We start from the raw sequence: 18,537 nt of genomic DNA on the forward strand, positions 1-18,537 counted from the left end.
TTTTTTTTGAGTTTTTATTTTTTCAAATTAACATGAGGGTGCAATTTTTAGGTTACATTGTTCTTATTTCCAGAGTCAAGTTCCATTTGTAGAAAAGCCCCTCACCCAGGTGGTGTGTTATACACCCTCAAATGTACACATTAGGTGAGATCCTGCCTCATGCCCTCCCTCCTTTTGCCAAACGTCCTCCCCTTCTCCCCTCCCACTTCCTTCTACCCCCAAACTGGACTATATTAGTGTTTTATTGTTCTTATGAATATGTAATTGTTTATGCATTGATTTTGTATTAGTATGGAGTACATTGGATATTTATTTTTCCATTCTTGTGGAACTTTACTAAGAAGAATGTGTTTCAGCTCCATCCAGGGAAATGTAAAGGATGTAAAATCTCCATCTTTTTTTTAAATTGCTGAATAATAGTCCATGTATACATGTACCACAGTTTGTTGATCCATTCATTGGTTGATAGGCACTTAACTTTTTTTTTTTTGAGACGAAGCCTCAAGCTATCCCCCTGGGTAGAGTGCCATGGCATCACGCTAACAGCAACCTCCAACTCCTGGGCTCAAGCGAGTCTCCTGCCTCAGCCTCCCAAGTAGCTGGGACCACAGGCGCCCACCACAACGCCCAGCCATTTTTTGGTTGCAGCCATCATTGTTGTTTGGCGGGCCCAGGCTGGGGATTCGAACCCGCCACCTTAGGTGTATGTGGCTGGCGCCTTAGCTGCTTGAGCCACAGGCGCCCAGCCGGCACTTAACTTTTTAACACCCTAAAGTTGATAGAACCAGCCATTGATGTGGTAAGGGAGAAAGGTAAAGTGTAGGGACAAAAACACTTTCCCAAACCTGGTTAAAGCATGAACTAAATAGCTGGCTGCTGTGGCATACACCTGCAGTCCCAACTGCTTGGGAGGCTGGACAGGAGGATTGCTTAAGGCATTGCACTTGGAATAGCCAGTGCTCCCCAGCCTGGGCAACCCAGCAAGACACAGTCTCTAAAAAAAAGTTTTAGAAAAGATGTATGACGTGTACCCTAACAGTGAATATAAACATTCAGAAAAAAACCAATTTCCCATTGAGGAAGGATTAAGTTATTCAGACAAATCAAAGTCAGATCATGATTTCCTGTATTACTACCAATTTCAGTCTTTAAGTATGTAGATAGATAATTTGATATCCAAGCCCCCAAGAGATACTTGTTTGTGTGAATAGTACTTTTAACCATTTTAAAGCATTAAAGACTGAATATAATGGAAAACAAAAAATTCTTAGTGTTGCTTATAGGTTCATTACTGTCATTAGATTAAACTTTGTAATCTATAATACCAAAATGTATGTGCTTTCCATAAGTCTTTTTAAAATTTTTATTTATTTGTTTATTTATTGAATTTATTTATTTGAGACAGAGTTTCTTTCTGTCACCCAGGCTGGCATATAGTGGTGCAGATATAGCTCACTGCAGCCTTGAACTCTTGGGCTCAAGTGATCTTCCTGCCTCAGTTTTCTAGGGCTACAGGCATGTGCCACCATGCCCAGCTAATTTTTTTATTTTTTATAGAGAATAGTTTCACTGTGTTGCCCAAGCTGGTCTTGAACTCCTGGCCTCTAGTAATCCTCCTCCGTTGGACCTCTCAAAGTGCTGGAATTACAGGAATAAGCTACTACACCCAGCCATAAATCTTTAAAAATAACTACAGTGCTGTGGGCCCAAAAGGATTATACTATAAGGGAAATATTTTAGTATCTTGTATAAAATATTCCTAAAGGATTTTTTATATTGAAAGGAAAAGATGAATGTGTTCTTAAAACTTGTATGAAAATAGAATTACTGTTCAATTGGTGCTACAGGTTTGTTGTTTAGTTTATAAACTAGATTTCTTTGGCCTCTGAAGATAAAAGAGGACTAATCGGATTTATATATCTGAGTTAAAGTTTCTATCTGGTTCTTTTTCACATTCATACATTTTTTGGGGAAAAGTAATAGTTGATCTAATATGGCATCTGAGTTAGTTTATTTAAAGCCAACATTTCTCAAATTTATTTTCAGATGCTTGTTGCCCTTCAGTGTGGCTATCTAGGGAAGTCGTACATTTATTTCCACTATGCTTCAGCCATTAAACTACTGAAAACTATTAAGTTCTAAAAAGAACTATTTATAGGTTCTTTTTCAGAATTGCTTCAGAGCTAGGTTTAGAATTATTAAAGAAAATTAGCTACCTTACTTTACTTGATAAATTAAAAACCTCACTTTCTAAAAACTAAATGAAGACATATTATTTTCTCAGTTGACTTCATTAGTAGTTTTTATTAACTTAGGAAGCCAGTACTGTTGTTACCCAGTTGAAGTTATGATGAAGTTATGAAGTAAGATCATAAGTTATCTGGTACAATAAATCTGTGTAAGGAGCAAAGAACGTTGTATAACTTTGTAAAGTAAAAGATTAAAAAAAATTAACTGTTGAGACCTGGGTGACTTACTCCACCCCCTTTAAAAAATTTGCATTTTATCTGAAATTGAGTGCAATGCACCGAACTAACTCTTCTGCAAGTGAAAGTTACGGTGTACCTGTTCCAGAGGAAGCACTGTACTATTATTGCAGGAAAGAAAACATCTGGTATCAGAAAAAGGCCAAAAGTGGGCTGATTTTTGTACTAACATTGAAAACAAAGAGTTCATATAAGATATAATCATAAAACTACTTTTTCAGTTCTTGATACGAGACCGGAGACCTCTTTTGCGTATGATATGCATTTAGAAGTCAAGATATACTTCTCTGAGAAAAGTACTTGAAGCACTATTGGCATTTGTTGTTGGTAGGCGTATAAGTTTTATTGTGAAATAGATGAATTATTTGTTTTAGGGAAAGTCTTATTGGCTTGGCCTCTATGACCACTGTAGACTTTTGTTTTGTAAGCCAGTATTTTAATCTTTTATCTATAAGGATCACTTTTTATTTACTTTTTAAAATGTTATAAATTTGTGGGTTTTTTAAAGTTAGTTTTTAAAAATATCTTCTTCTTATCTTTTTGTTTTTTAAAGCTGCACATCATTGACTCCTGGACCCAATTGTGACCGATTTAAATTACACATACCATATGCTGGAGAGACATTAAAATGTAAGTAAATGAGGATAATTTACTCAAAATATAGATTACGGTGTTTGTTATTGGACTTTGTGTTTTAGTTTTTATATCTGGCTGTTAGTTGATATTGATCACCAGCATTTACCACTTTTCTTATCTGTCATTCAATCCTAGTTCTATTAATAGTAAGGCAGTTGGCAGGAAATAAGTACATTGAGTACAAATAGGCATGCACAGAAATTCTTAATCCTTAGGTATGTATGGTAATTCTTATATGTTTCATATAGGCGGCTCTTATGTGATACCCCAGTAAAGATAATTCACTGGGCTGAGTGCGTGACTCACACTTGTGATCCTAGCACTCTTGAAAGCCAAGGCAGGTGGATTGCTTGAGCTCAGGAGTTTGAAACCAACCTGAGCAAGAGTGAGACCCTGTCTCTACTAAAAGTAGAAAAACTAGCTGGGTTTTATGGCAGGCACCTGTAGTCCCAGCTACTGGGAAGGCTGAGGCAAGAGGATCACTTGAGCCTGGCAGTTTGAGATTGTTACGAGCTATGATGTTACAGCACTCTAGCCTGGGGCAATAGAGAGTCTGTCTCGAGAAAAAAAAAGAAAAGAAAAGAAAAATTCACTGCTTTAGACTACTTGCTGTTTAGAAACAATTTTTAGGTAGGGATGATTGCTGTTCACTGCTAATGCTACCTTCTGGAACCACTGTTGCTGAGAATCATTGTCACTGATATATTTCCCATTGCCATCTAAGTATAAGAGTCCTACCTCAAAGATTCTTGGTATGGTGGGTCAACATGTTATTTACTTTATAGTAAGGGGCAGATATGCAAATGACCTACAAGGGCCAGACTGGTTAACATAAATGAAGGAAGCAGGCTGGGTGTCATAAATTGGCAAACCCTGTCTCGAGAGGGACTGACTCTACTGATGTATGGAGAGAATGTGGAAGTCTGAATTTTTATATGAATTCTATCAGTTTTACATGTTGGCTGCTTTTTTCAAAATTTAAAACAGTTTTGGCTAGCATTATTCAGGCTAAACCAAATGTGTCTGTGGGCTGGCTGGAGTTCCTAGATCACAGGTTTGTGACTTCAGATAGATAGATAGCATGCAAGACTTACAATTGACATAGCCACCATTGACAGCTGCTGTTTAGGCTATATCACCCCTTCTCTGCCACCAGAATACCAGTACTCAAGTTCTAGCCTAAGGCTGGAAATAACAATAGCTTTGGTTGGTTAGTATTGGTAATCTCACCAGTAATTTTCTCTCTTGAACCTGTACTTGTGGTGGACAGGTGTTAAGATTAAAATCTCTCTATTTTTAAAAAGAGGAATAAAGAACATGGGTATAAAGATGGAACATGTGGGTTCATCGTGCTTTTTGGTCTATGGACTGTGTGTTTTACCATTACATGCTAGGAGGGGCCACTTCTCAGTACAGTATACTGGGTTCTCAGTACTGTATTCTGTAGACTCACTTTGTATTAATTTATCAAATACCTTAAATAAGAAATTCAGGGCATGCTGACTTATCAACTTTGCATTTTAGACCATTTTCTAGAAACCATTAAGATACAAAAGATTTACACCTATCTGAGGTAGTAGGCCAGATTAGACTGCTACTTAAAAAAACCAAACTGATTAAATGTAAAATAAGTGATCAAAGTAAGTTCTTCACATGGTTAAAAGTGTAATTAGTAGTCACATTTTTTAATATATGGAAATAGTAGTCTTTTCTCACTTCTCTTTTTTAGTCCTGTTTCCCAAAGGAATCACTTATAAATTTTAATTGTTTTAGTTTAGTTCTTTTGGGGATGATCTCCATCTCTTTTGCCTCTGTTTCTTGACCTGTCAATTTTAGAAATTGTTATCTTCTTACTTCCTGCTCTGATACATGAGGCCTTAGGCTATTCTCACTATCCCTTTCTCTGTCTGCTCTTCCTTTTTAACGAAATTATCTCACCATTATTGGTTCCTATGTTGGTTACCCTGTAGCTTAAAAAATTTTACTTTTTCTTTTTTAAGGATCATTTTAACCATTGTATGTTACAGTTAAATGAACAGCTCCTAAAAATTCTTAATAAGTGCCTGTCAGACAGTTAGCACTGTTATTACTTACAGATGCTTTCTATACAATCATAATGAACATTTAGTATAGTTTGCTTTTGTTTAGTTTCCCATTAACTGTAGATAGTGTCTTTTGGCTCTGCGCTTTATAAGGTGAGGATATGAGCCCTTGCCTTTTCTTCCTTTCCTCTTCCTTCACCTCCCAACTTTTGTCTTCTGTTATTTTCCTTTTGTATTTTTAAGATTAAAAGCTTGAAATCTGTGAGTTCTAAATCTATGGTTGTCTTCTGTTCTTTGTCTATAAATTGCTTGAATGATTGCCCTGTGGGCCTGTTCCTACATAATTATCACAGTGGGATTTACCTTCATTATTCTCTTGGATTTGACCTTGTTTTGAAGAATCTATATTTTATAGATTCTGTGTTTTATAGAATTATTTATTGATACATACTTTATCCCAATTTATCCTGTTGGAACATGTCTCAAATAACTAGCTTAGATTCTGTTCCTCTCTCTACCCTTCTGCCTTTCCTATATCCTTTCAGATATGTGTGTGTGTGTATAAAGCTTTTTTTAAAATTACCATTGTCACAATTTGGTATCTGAGTTTTCCTTGCTCCCTGTTCCCACTTAGTTGATGAAGCAGTAGCAGTGTTTGAAAGGATTGATTCCAGTTTTGAAAGATGTTTTACTGTGGGCAAAATGCTATCAAATAGCATCTCATGCTACAGAGAAATCTTTCCTGAAGGAAAGAGTCAATCAATGTTGCAAACTTCATTATCTTCTTATTTTAACAAATTTTCACAGCCACCTGACATTCAGCAACCACCACCCTGTTCATTCAACAGCTATCTACAACAGTAAGGCAAGAGCCTCCACCAGCAAATCTATTACAACTTGCTGAAGGCTCAGATGATTGTTAGCATTGTTTAGCAATAAGGCATTTTAAATTAAGATATATATATTGTTCTTTTGAGACATATTGCTGTTGTACACTTAATAGATCAGAGCAGTGTTATTCAGCCTTTTTTATCTCATGGTACACTTGAGCCTGTAGTTAACCTTCTGTGGCACACTTAAATTATGTTGATAAAAAAAAGTAAAAAAAGAACATATTTACTGTGCTTTGAATTTTTTTCAAAAATAATTTGATTAATTATCTTTAAAAATGTTCATGGTACCCCTAAGATCCTCTCATGACACCCCAGTGTGCCACAGGACACTGGTTGAAAATCTCTGGAGCAGAGTATAGTATAAACACAACTTTTTTATGCACTGAGAAAACACAAACTCCTGTGACTTGCTTTACTGTGATATTTACTTTATTGCAGTGGTCTGGAACTGGTCTGCAGCATCTCTGACATATACCTGTAAAATGCTGTGTAAATAGTTGTTACGTTGTATTATTTAGGGAATGATGGCAACAAAAACCGTGCATGTTCAGTATAGATGCATTTAAAAAAATATTTTCAGTCAGTTGGTTGAATCTCAGATGCTAAAACCCATAGATATGGAGGGTCAGTTGTAACTATCTTTTAAAAAATATATATTTTTTCTAATTGTAGCCATTCTAACTGGAATGATACCTCATTGTGATTTTGATTTCTTTGATGATTAGTGATGTTAGAATATTTTTCATATATGCGTGGGCCTCTTTTGAGAAGAGGATGTCTACTCAGGTCTTCTGTCCATTTTTAAATCAGATTTTTTTTCTATTGAGTTATATGAGTTCTTTATGTATTCTAGATATTAACCTCTGGATATATTTGTAGTTTACAGATGTTTTCTCCCATTCTGTGTGTATCTTCACTCTGTTGATTGTTTCCTTTGCTACGCAGAAAGGAAACTTTCTTTCCTTTTTAGTTTGATATAATCTCATTTGTCTCTTTTTGCTTTCGTTGCCTATGCTTTTGAGATCTTATCCAAAAGTTCTTGTCTAAACCAACATCATGGATTATTTTCCCTGTGTTTTCTTTAGTAGTTTCATAGTTTCCAGATGTATAGCTAAGTCTTCAATCCATTTTGAGTTGATTTTTGTGTATGTCAAGAGCTAGGGGTCTGGTGTTATTCCTCTGCATGTGAATATCCAGCTTTTCCAGCACTATTTATTTATTGTTTTTGATTAATTTATTTATTATCTTTTTATCTTTTTAATAGATTTAGGGGGTACAAGTATTTTTTGTCATACGGAGGAAATGTATAGTGGTGAAGTCCGGGCTTTTATTACTTTTATTACTATCACCAGGATAATGCACATTGTACTGAACAGATAATTTACTGTTACCCCCCTTGCACCCTCCTCTTTTCTTGGTTACACCAGTTTATGTTCACATATACATGCCCATCATTTAGCTCCTACTTAAAAGTGAGAACATATGGTATTTGTTTTTTTATTTCTAAATTCCTGAGATACTTCAGTAAGGATAATGGTCTCCAACTCCATACAAGTTGCTAAAAAAAAATTATTCCATCCCTTTTTATGGCTAAGTAGTATTCCATGGTGTGTGTGTGTGTGTGTATAGTGTATACATATATATAAAGATACACAGAGGTTGCTAAAAAAATTATATGCATTTTAAGAAAGGAAAAAAACATTAAAATTGTAATATCCAATGTATACAAATAACAAAAGATGAATGGAAGTCATGTTTGAACACTTCTTACAATTGCAGAAGTCAACTGTGACTTGAGTATTACTAATTCAATAGTTTTTTCTTTGTTAAAATGGCACCCTTTGTATGTATATATTGTGTAAATTATAGCTTTGTAGTATAATTTGACTCTAGCCATGTATTGATACCTTTAGCCTTTTATTTTGCTTAGGATTGCTTTGGCTTTTAGGGTCTTCTTTTTCTTGTTTCCACATGAAATTTAGGATTGCTTTATCTAGTTCTGTGAAAAGTGACGTTGATATTTTGATGGAAATTGCATGGAATCTGTAAATCGCTTTGGGAAATATGTACTTTTTTTTTGAGACAGCCTCAACCTGTTGCCCTGGGTGGAGTACTGTGGCATCACAGCTGACAGCAACCTCCAACTCCTGTGCTTAAGCGATTCTCTTGTCTCAGCCTCCCAAGTAGCTAGGACTATACAGGTACCTGCCACAATGCCTGGCTATTTTTTGGTTGTAGTTGTCATTGTTGTTTGGCAGGCCCGGGTTGGATTCGAACCTGGCAGCTCTGGTGTATGTGGCTGGCGTCTTAGCTGCTTGAGCTACAGGTGCTGAGCCAGGAAATATGTACATTTTAACAGCACTGATTCTTCCAATCCATGAGCTTGGGATGTTTCTCCATTTCTTTATATCATCTGTGATTTTTCTCGTCAGTGTTTTATAGTTCTTCTTGTATAGATTTTTCACCTCTTGGGTAAAAGTATATATATATTCCCAGGCATTTTATTTTCTTTGCAGCTATTATAAATGGTATTGAGTTCTTGATTTGACTCTCAGTTTAACTGTTACTAATGTATTGAAATGCTATTGATTTATGTATGTTAATTTTATAAACTGAGACCTTACTGAATTTATCAATTCTGTAGTCTTTTGGAGGAGTCCTTAGGGTTTTCAAGATATAAAATCATCATCAGCAGTAGTTTGACCTACTCTTTTCCAATTTGGATGCCCTTTCTTTCTTTCTTTTGTCTGATTGCTTTGCCTGAGACTTCCCTTAGTATGAATAGAATTGTTGACAGTGGGCATCCTGGTGTTGTTCTAGTTCTTAGGGGGATGCTTTCAACTTCTCCCTATTTGATGTGATGTTGGCCATGGGTTTGTCACATATGGCTTTATTATTTTGAGATCTATATTCCTTGTATGCCTAGTTTGTTGAAGATTTTTGTCATGAGTGGTGCTGGATTTTTATCTATTTTCTGCATCTATTGAGATGATCATATGGTTTTATTTTTAAAAAACCATTCTGTTTCTGTGTTAAATCACTTTTATTCATTTGTGAATATTGAACTGTCCTTATATCCCTGGGATGAAACCTACTGGATCATGGGAATTATGTATTTGATGTGCTGTTGGATTTGGTTTGCTTGTATTTTGTTGAGGATTTTTGCATCTATATTCATGAGGGATGTTGGTCTGTAGCTTTCTTTTTTGTGTGTGTTCTTTCCTGATTTTGGTAATAGGGTTATACTGACTTTATAGAACCAGTTAGGGAGGATTCCCTCCTTCCTGAGGTTGTGGAACAGTTTCAGTAGGATAGGTGCCAATCTTCTTGGTAGGTCTGGTAGTATTGGACTGTGAATCCATCTGGTCCTGGACTTCTTTTTGTTGGGAGATCTTTAATTACTGTTTCAATTTCACTATTTACTAGTCTATTCAGGATTTTCTTCCTAATTCAAGTTTGGGAGTTTGTGCATTTCCAACAGTTTATTCATTTCCTCTAGATTTTCTAATTTGTGTGTGTAGAAGTTTTCATAGTTTTCTCAGATGGTATTTTATATTTTAGATTATGGTATCAGTTGTGATTTCCCCTTTTCATTTCTGATTGTTTTTGAATCCTGTCTCTCTGTCTTGTCTATTCCTTGTTAATGTAGCTTGTGGTCTGTCACTTTGTTCCTTTTCAAAGAATGGACTTTTTGTTTTGTTGGTCCTTCGTATTTTCTCTTTTGTTTTTGGTTTAGTTCTGCTCTGATCTTTGTTATTTCTTTTCTTCTGCTAGCTTTGGGTTTGGTTTGTTCTTCTTTTTCTAGTTCCTTGAGAGGTAACATGAGGTTGAGGTTGTTAGTTAATTTGTGATCTTTCTTTTTGATGTAAGCATTTAGTGCTATGAACTTCCCTCTTAGCTCTGCTTTTGCTATATCCCAAGGATTTTGATAATTTGCGTCATTTTTATCATTCAATTTGAAAAGTATTTTGATTTCCTTATTGTCCTAAAGATTGTTCAACAGCATGTTGTTTTATTTCCATGCATTTGTGTAGTTTTATTATATATATATATATATATTTTCAGTTTTGGCCTGGGCCAGGCTTGAACCTGCCACCCCCGGTATATGGGGCTGGTGCCCTACTCCTTGAGCCACAGGTGCCACCCCACATTTATGTAGTTTTAAGAGTTCCTCTTGGAATTTAGTTGTAGTTTTATTCCACTGTGGTCTGAGAAGGTATATGGTGTGATTTTGATTCTTAAAAATTTTCTGAGACTTATTTTGTGGCCTGACATATAATCTATCTTAGAAAATGTTCCAGGTGCCAATGAGAAGACTATATTCTGCAATTTAGGAATAAAATGTTCAATAAATGTCTGTTAGATCCATTTGTTTTAGAGTCCAATTTAAATCCAGTGTTTTTTGTTGTTGTTGTTGATTTTCTGCCTTGATGATCTGTCTAGTTCTGCCAGTGAAGTGTTGAAGTCCCTGGGTATTACAGTGTTCCAGCACTGTTTATTGAAGAGACTGTCCTTTTCCCAATGTTTTTACTTGGTGCCTTTGTCAAATATCATTTGGCTGTGGATGTGTGAATTTATTTCTGGGCTGTCTTTTAATTTTTATCATTTTAAATATATCAAGTACCAGTAAGGGCATAGTTGTTAAATATCACAATATTTGTGATTGAATTCAGCTTCCCATGCAACCAAAATAATATTAATCTGTAGAAGATACACAGTTCTCAAGGACAAATATTTTAACAAAGGTAGTTTTCTAAAACAAACTACTTAATCATAGGGTTGTATAGTTTACAGGTCTTGGAAGATAACGATCGCAGCAAACAGATAAGCTCTTTGCCTTTTTAAAGAGACAAAGTTAGAGGGAAACCTAATTTTATGGCTAGAGGAAAATGAGTAAGTATAGATTTAAATTATATTCTATGGCAAATAATAGATAAATAAATACTCTCTCCTTTTCTCTAAGCAAATGGTAATGGCGAACTCAGCGTTTTGTAGTCTTAAAACTTTCATGTAACCAACTCCTTTATCTAAAGTTTGATTAAATCCTGTTGAAAACTTGTGGTGTATTGTTTAAACTATAATTTTAACCAAGGCTGAGTCAAAGTATTTGTAATTTACAGTCATTTTATTTAATAACTTAAACACAGTGAAGTCAGAGATGGAGACGGTTTTGTTCATGAAATTGAATCTTCAGTCCCTAGCACAGGAAAGATATTCAATTAAATATTTTTTGAAGGAATGGAACGAATGCATGCATACATCATTTAATGAATTGTACTGTTTAGATTTTCATTGGTTGAAGTATAATGTTATAAAGAATATGGCATTCGTTTCATGTATCAGCCTTTGCCAACAGAGATGCAGTCTTTTCAAGTTATTTATTATACAAGGAATTTGTAATTGGAACATTGCTCTTAACAATTCAGAAAACAGGAAGAATGTACAGTACTTTGCAGATTTGGAGTCTGAATCAATTTTGTTTTTATGTATTTTACTCTGCCTCTGAGTAGAGTAGATTAATGAAAATTGCATGTAACTAAAATTCATATTTTAAAGTACTTTTTAAATTAGAAAACAGTATTCTATAACTCTGTTTCATCTACGAATAAGGGAAACTTTGTGTAGTTAATGAGAGTGACAATGAAAGACCAAAGGACAGGGTGTATTTCTACCTGTGAGTTCATGAATTGATTCCTACAGAATTACCCACATTCAAATTAAATAATTGAAAGAAAAAGACCAGAAGAGTACAGTACATTAGTAATGATGCTGTTGTTTCTTCTCTTTCTTCACTCTTTTAATGTGAGGAGACATCTGTTGGCCAACGAAAGAGTTGCCAGTTTGTGTAAGATAATATTGAAAAATGTCAAGGGATATGTAAAGTAAAGAGAAGTACTTGAATTTTGCAGTTACAGAAGTTAATAACTTGTACTTATTTAAACAGGGTTAGAAATATGAATCTTCAGTGATCAAGATTGCCTTGGATAAAATACATGCTAAGGTCTAGCATGGAGCCATTGAAGTGGTGAAAATTTATAGCAAAATCCACATTAGGAAGAATCATGAGCCTTTATAAACACACATTTGTAAAGATAGCCACTCTAGTATCTCTCTGTAGCACTTTTAATTCTAGAAGAAATTGCTGGGTTTTTTTCCCTTTTTTTTTGTACCCTATTTAAATAGGGCAGAGAGTGAGGCTATTTTGTACATACTTTATTTCCAGTCTCTAGCTCAGTGCTTGGCATTCAGAGAGGCGTAATAAGTGTGGAATGAATTAACCGTATTCATTCTTTGGATCTGGCAATGATGAGGTTTGATGAGGAAGTAACAGGACTTCATTCTGCAAGTTCTTTGAATAACACTGTTTATGCAACTATGAACAGAGATTATTGAAATACTAAGTATATTGAGCAAGTCTGTAGCTAGTAAATCAGTTTTCTAACATCGGTTTTAAATTTGAAATTATATATTGTTTAACAATTTCATAGTTAACAGTTTATTTTAACGAGGGACTGTTTGGTTATTAGAAACCCATTGGAACTAACACAAATTAAAGAATTTGTTTATTTGTCTTTACAAGGAATCAAGTAAATTCCATGATGCCCAAGGGCAGGAAGGATAGCCAGTTTTGTAGAGACTGGAACCAGGGACTAGAAGGCTGGTAAACACAGTGGTAGCCAGTCAGCACTTGTGTCCAGGTTTGTCTGTGTCTTTCTTCTATAACATATTCTATTGTCACTTTATCCCCCTGCTCCCCACTGGCGATTTCTTTCTCTTCACAATGGGTAGAAGTGACTTCCTAAGCTTCCTACACGGTGACTCAAAGGCTACCCGAGAGAAAGTCAATGAGTAAATTCCTAGGAGAAAGGGTCTGTTTGTCAGCTTGGGCAGAGTGTCCACTTGTGATACTTAGGGCCGAGAGTCCTGGGTCTTGCTTGGTTATTAGAGGCTAGTTTTTTTCTTTTTCTTTTTCTTTCTTTCTTTCTCTCTTTTTTTATTGATGGGGATTCATTGAGGGCAGAGGCTAGTTTTAACACAAGGTAAACATGGGCTGTGCAGGTATCCAGAGAGGTGTCTATTACCCTGTTTCAGTAGTCCTTTCCAAAGAGCTTACATGTGAAACTATAGACATTTTCCCTTTGTCTTCAACAATAGAGCAGTGCAGTTGTTTATCATCTCAGGGGAATGATGAATATTTCAAAACTATTTGCAACAGAGTGAACAAACCGTGCCAAGAAATTATCTCTAAAGGTTTTGAAGTTGAAATATTTCCCTTTCAGAGGAAAAAAACTGAAAAAAAAAATAGATTAATGGTTTGGATCATGCATTCTCTCCCATGTCCTGAGAGGAGGAATGTAAAATTACTGTCATTTCCAAGGATTCAGTATTCTGTCACGACTTAATATATATATGTATTTTGGAGGATGATTGTAATGTAAATGAATCTCAGAACTACTATTTAAATGGAATGCACCATTTGATGAAATAGTGACCAAACATATGCAAAGATTGTTACAGACACATTGTAAATAGTATTCTACTTAATGTACTTGAAATTAAACTTCATTTTTGATAGTATTTCCTTGAGTGGTTTGGCAGCTTTTTGTGTGTGCACAGGGAGGTGTGTGTGTTTTAACACAATGCTTGTCCATCTCTGATCTAGTATGTATATTTGTTCTAGCCAATCAGTGTAGTAAGCTCAGAATGCTCTTTTTTTTTTTTCCTGCTCATTGTCCTCTAAAAACTTATTTACATAGCACAGTGTAGAGACACTCAGGGGCTTGGCAGTGATGGCTATGAAACAGAAACTGATGACCAAACTGAGGGAATCTAAAGGGAGCCAGTGGTGTTGTGAAGTTTATGGCATCTGGCGAAAGACATGTTGAGACTCTATTGACTGAATGTCGTCTATAAGAATTTTGTACTTTGTTTCCTTTGTTACCATAACTGACAATCTGAACCTTGGCCAATAGGTAAAAAAGCTGTGGTTATAGCTGTTGGCATTTTTGTTAGGATGGCAATGTTACTTTATGACAAATTTCTTGTACCATTATTTCAAATAAATAACCTATGCGGGCAATGTTAACTGAGTAATCTTTTTGCTTTAACCCCTTCCAGCCTCCTCTTCAGCATTTTGGTAGACTGAATCCCTTAGCCTGGCATTCAAGGCCAGTTGTAGTCTGACCTTCCAGCCTCCCTGTTCTCCCCACTGCGAGCTCACCTAACAACAATCCATGTCAGCGTTGGCCCAGCACAACTGATTTGTTCATTGTACTTCCTGAATACCCTGCCTTTCCTGCTTCTGCTTTTGCTCACACTGTTTTGGCTTTAGTAGGACAAACACAGGAAATAATTATATAGCCTGCCTTGTGACATATTTGATTTTTCATTTACATTCATAAATCTGCCTCTCTAATGGATGTGCTCTCTATGTAGGAGGATCCTTAGACTGGTTCTCTTCTAGTCTCCAAGATCACTTGCAAGGAGAATAGAAGTTAACCATTTTCACTGTAACTTGCAGTAGTTGAGCTAAGTAAAAAGTTGGGTGCTGTCTAGGGACTTAGTATTTTGCATCAAGGCATTATAATTTCCTTGGTAGCATTGCCCATTTTACTTTTATTTTTATCTCTTAAAAAGATTTAATTAAAGATTATTATCATCTAGCATTCAAGGTATTTTTAGAGGATAATTAAGAAGGCAGGTCACCTTTGATTTAGTGAGTGTTCTAAAAAAATGCTCATTGAAAGGCAAGTAAGAAGTGCTAATTTTGTGGATTAGACATTATCTTTCTCTTAGATTTTTAGGATTCCTTTGTCTTGTTTCAGAATTTTTTTTTTTTGTGGAGTTCATGGAATATTAGAAATATCTTAAAGATGGCAACTAGTATTAATTTAAATACATAAGGTCACTTTAATTATAACTAACAGTATAATAGCTGTCTTTAATGCTAATTATAGTTTATTAAAAACTAATTTATATACAATTATTAACTTTTTTTTTTGAGACAGAGTCTTACTTTGTCATCCTCAGTAGAGAAGTGTCATGGTATCATAGGTCATAGCAATCTCAAACTCTTGGGCTTAAACAATTCTCTTGACTCAGCCTCCTGGGTAGCTGGGACTACAGGTGCCCTACATAATGCCTGGCTATTTTTATTTCATTATTATTATTTTTTATTAAATCATAACTTTGTACATTGATGCATTTATGGGGTTCAGCGTACTGCTTTGATATACAATGTGAAATGTTTACATTGAACTAAGTAGCACATCTATCACAATTATACTCATTTCTTGATAGTTTTGAAATGTACCATTGCACATTAGGTGAGTTCCCCCCAATACCCTCCCTCCTCCCATATCCCCCCTCCCTTCTGCCTCCTCTTCCCTTCTACTTTCTGGACTTTAGTTATGTTTTGCCATTCATATGAATGTGTAGGTGATTATATATTGATTTCATAGTAGTATTGAGTACATTTGATACTTTTTTTTTCCATTCTTGAGATACTTTACTAAGAAGAATATGTTCCAGCTTTATCCAGGTAAACATAAAAGATGTGACGTCTCCATGTTTTTTATGGCTGCATAGTATTTCATGGTGTACATATACCACAATTTGTTAATCCATTCATGGGTCAGTGGGCACTTGGGCTGTTTCTACATCTTGGCAATTATGAATTGGGCTGCAATAAACATCTGGTGTAAATATCTTTGTTGTAAAATAGTTTTTGATCATCTGGGTCAAATGGTAGGTCTACTTTTAGTTTCTTGAGTGTTCTCCAGACTTCTTTCCATAAAGGTCATATTAGCTTGCATTCCCACCAGTAGTGTAGAAAGAAGTGTTCTTTTCTCTCTGCATCCATGCCAACATCTGTAGTTTTGGGATTTTGTGATGTGAGCTAATCTTACTGGAGTTAGATGATATCTCAGAGTGGTTTTGATTTGCATTTCTCTGATGATTAAGGGTGATAAGCATTTTTTCATGTTTGTAGGCCATGCTCCTGTCTTCATCAGAGACGTTTCTGTTCAAGTCTCTTGCCCACATAGAAATGGGGTTATTTGTTCTTTTCTTATTGATTAGTTTGAGTTCTCTGTAGATTCTAGGTATCAGACCTTTTGCAGGAAGCATAACCTGCAAAAATATTCTCCCATTCTAAAGGTTGTCTGTTTGCTCTACTTACTGTACTCTTGGCTATGCAAAAGCTTTTTAGTTTGATCAGGTCTTAGTATGTATTTTTGGTGTTGCTTCAATTGCCCCCCCGGGGGGGGGTCTTCCTCATAAAATAATCTTCTAGGCAGATTTCTTCAAGTGTTTTCCTTGCATTCTCTTCTAGTATCTTTATAGTTCCATGTCTTAAGTTTAAATCTTTTATCTAGTGAGAATCAATTTTTGTTAATGGTGAAAGGTGAGGATCCTGTTTCAGTCTTCTACAGGTTGCCAGCCAATTCACCCAGTACCATTTGTTATATAGGGAGTCTTTCCCCCACTGAATATTTTTGATAGGCTTGTCGAAGATCAAATGATGATAAGCAGCTGTGTTCATCTCTTGGTTCTCTATTCTGTTCCATAAATCTGCATCTCTGTTTTGTGCCAGTACCGTGCTATTTTGATCCCCGTAGATTTATAGTATAGCCTGAAGTCTGGTAACGTGATACCTCCTGCTTTGTTCTTATTTCTGAGTAATGTATTTGCTATTTGTGGTTTTTTCTGATTCCGTGTAAAACGAAGTACTATTTTTTCAAGTTCTTTAAAGTATGACAATGGTGCTTTAATAGGGATTGCATTAAATCTGTGGATTGCTTTGGGTACTAAGGACATTTTAACAATGTTGTTTCTTCCCAGCCATGAATATGGTATATTTTTCCATTTGTTGACATCTTCAGCTATTTCTTTTCTCAGACTTTCATAGTTCTCTTTATAGAGATCTTTTAAGTCCTTTGTTAGGTAAATTCGCAGATATTTCATCTTCTTTGGCACTACTGTAAAAAGAATAGAGTCCTTGACTATATTTTCAGCTTGACTATTGTTGACATATATAAAAGCTACTGATTTGTAAGTATTGATTTTGTATCCTGAGATGCTGCAGTATTCCTTGATCACGTCTAAGAGTTTTGAAGTTGAGTCCCTGGGATTTTCAAGGTATAGGATCATATCAGTGAAGAGTGAGAGTTTGATTTCCTCTGAGCCTATTTGGATACCCTTGATCACCTTCTCTTGACTGATTGCCATGGCTAAGACTTCCATTACTATGTTGAATAGCAGTGGGCATCCTTGCCTTGTTCCTGAATGAGTGGAAATGTTTTCAGTTTTACACCAATCAATATGATATTGGCTGTGGGTTTGCTGTAGATGGCTTTTTATCAGTTTAAGAAATGTCCCTTCTATGCCTATTTTCTTAAGTGTTCTGATCATGAAAGGATGCTGGATATTATCAAAGGCTTTTTCTGCGTCAATTGGAAGAATCATATGGTCTTTGTTTTTTATTTTATTGATGTGATGTATTATATTTATAGATTTGTGTATGTTGAACCAACCCTGTAACCCTGGAATAAAACCAACTTGATGATGGTATATAATTGTTTTGATGTGTTGTTGAATTCTGTTTGCTAAGATCTTATTGAATATTTTTGCATCAATATTTGTTAATGTTATTGGTCTATAATTATCTTTCTGTGTTGGATCCTTTCCTGTTTGGGGATCAGGGTGATATTTGCTTCATAGAATGTGTTGGGAAGTATTCCTTCTTTTTCTATGCTTTGGAAAAGGTTGTATAATATAGATACTAGTTCCTCTTGAAAGGTTTGATAGAATTTGGATGTGAAGCCATCTGGTCCTGGACTTTTCTTTTTTTGGGAGATTTCATATTGTTAATGCTATTTCAGTGATTGCTATAGGTCTATTCAAGATTTCTGATTCTTTCTGGTTGAGTCTAGGAAGGTGGTGAGCTTCCAGGTATTGGTCCATTTCCTTCAGATTTTCATATTTCTGGGAATAGAGATTTTTGTAGTAATCATTGACAGTTTTTTTGAATTTCATTTGAGGTGTCTGTTGTTATTTCTCCTTTATTGTTTCTGATAGATAATATTAGAGATCTTAGTTTTCTATTTCTGGTTAGGTTGGCCAAAGGTTTATCAATTCTATTAATCTTTTAAAAAAAACACCTTTTTGTTTCGTTGATCTTCTAAATGATTCTTTTGTTTTCAATTTCATTTACTTCTGCCTTAATTTTGGTTATTTCTTTTCTTCTGCTGGGTTTGGGGTGGAATGTTTTTCCTTTTCCAGTTCCTCGAGATGATCCATTAAGTTGTTGTTGGCTTCCTCTCTTTCTGTTTTCTTGATGAAGGTTTCCAATGCTATAAATTTCCCTCTTAGGACGGAAGAGGGAAAGTATCCCACAGGTTTTGATAATTTGTGTCTTCATTATCATTTTGTTCCAAAAATTTGGTGATTTCCTTCTTTTTTTTTTTTTTTTGAGACAGA

General features: G+C 35.3%; 1 protein-coding gene across 1 annotated transcript in view; it reads left to right on the top strand.

Moving 5' to 3' along the window:
* The window catches only part of BABAM2 (BRISC and BRCA1 A complex member 2), a gene marked incomplete at its 5' end in the record, with an annotated part of 402,516 nt that overhangs the window by 14,514 nt on the left and 369,465 nt on the right, over nt 1-18,537 (top strand). Inside the window, one exon of the mRNA XM_012803778.1 lies at nt 3,040-3,116. Coding sequence (XP_012659232.1) covers nt 3,040-3,116 — 77 coding nt within the window. The remainder of the gene's footprint in view (nt 1-3,039; nt 3,117-18,537) is intronic.

The sequence above is a fragment of the Otolemur garnettii genome, unplaced genomic scaffold (assembly GCF_000181295.1).
Source record: "Otolemur garnettii isolate 467f Iridium unplaced genomic scaffold, OtoGar3 scaffold00022, whole genome shotgun sequence".
NCBI classification, from domain to species: domain Eukaryota; kingdom Metazoa; phylum Chordata; class Mammalia; order Primates; family Galagidae; genus Otolemur; species Otolemur garnettii.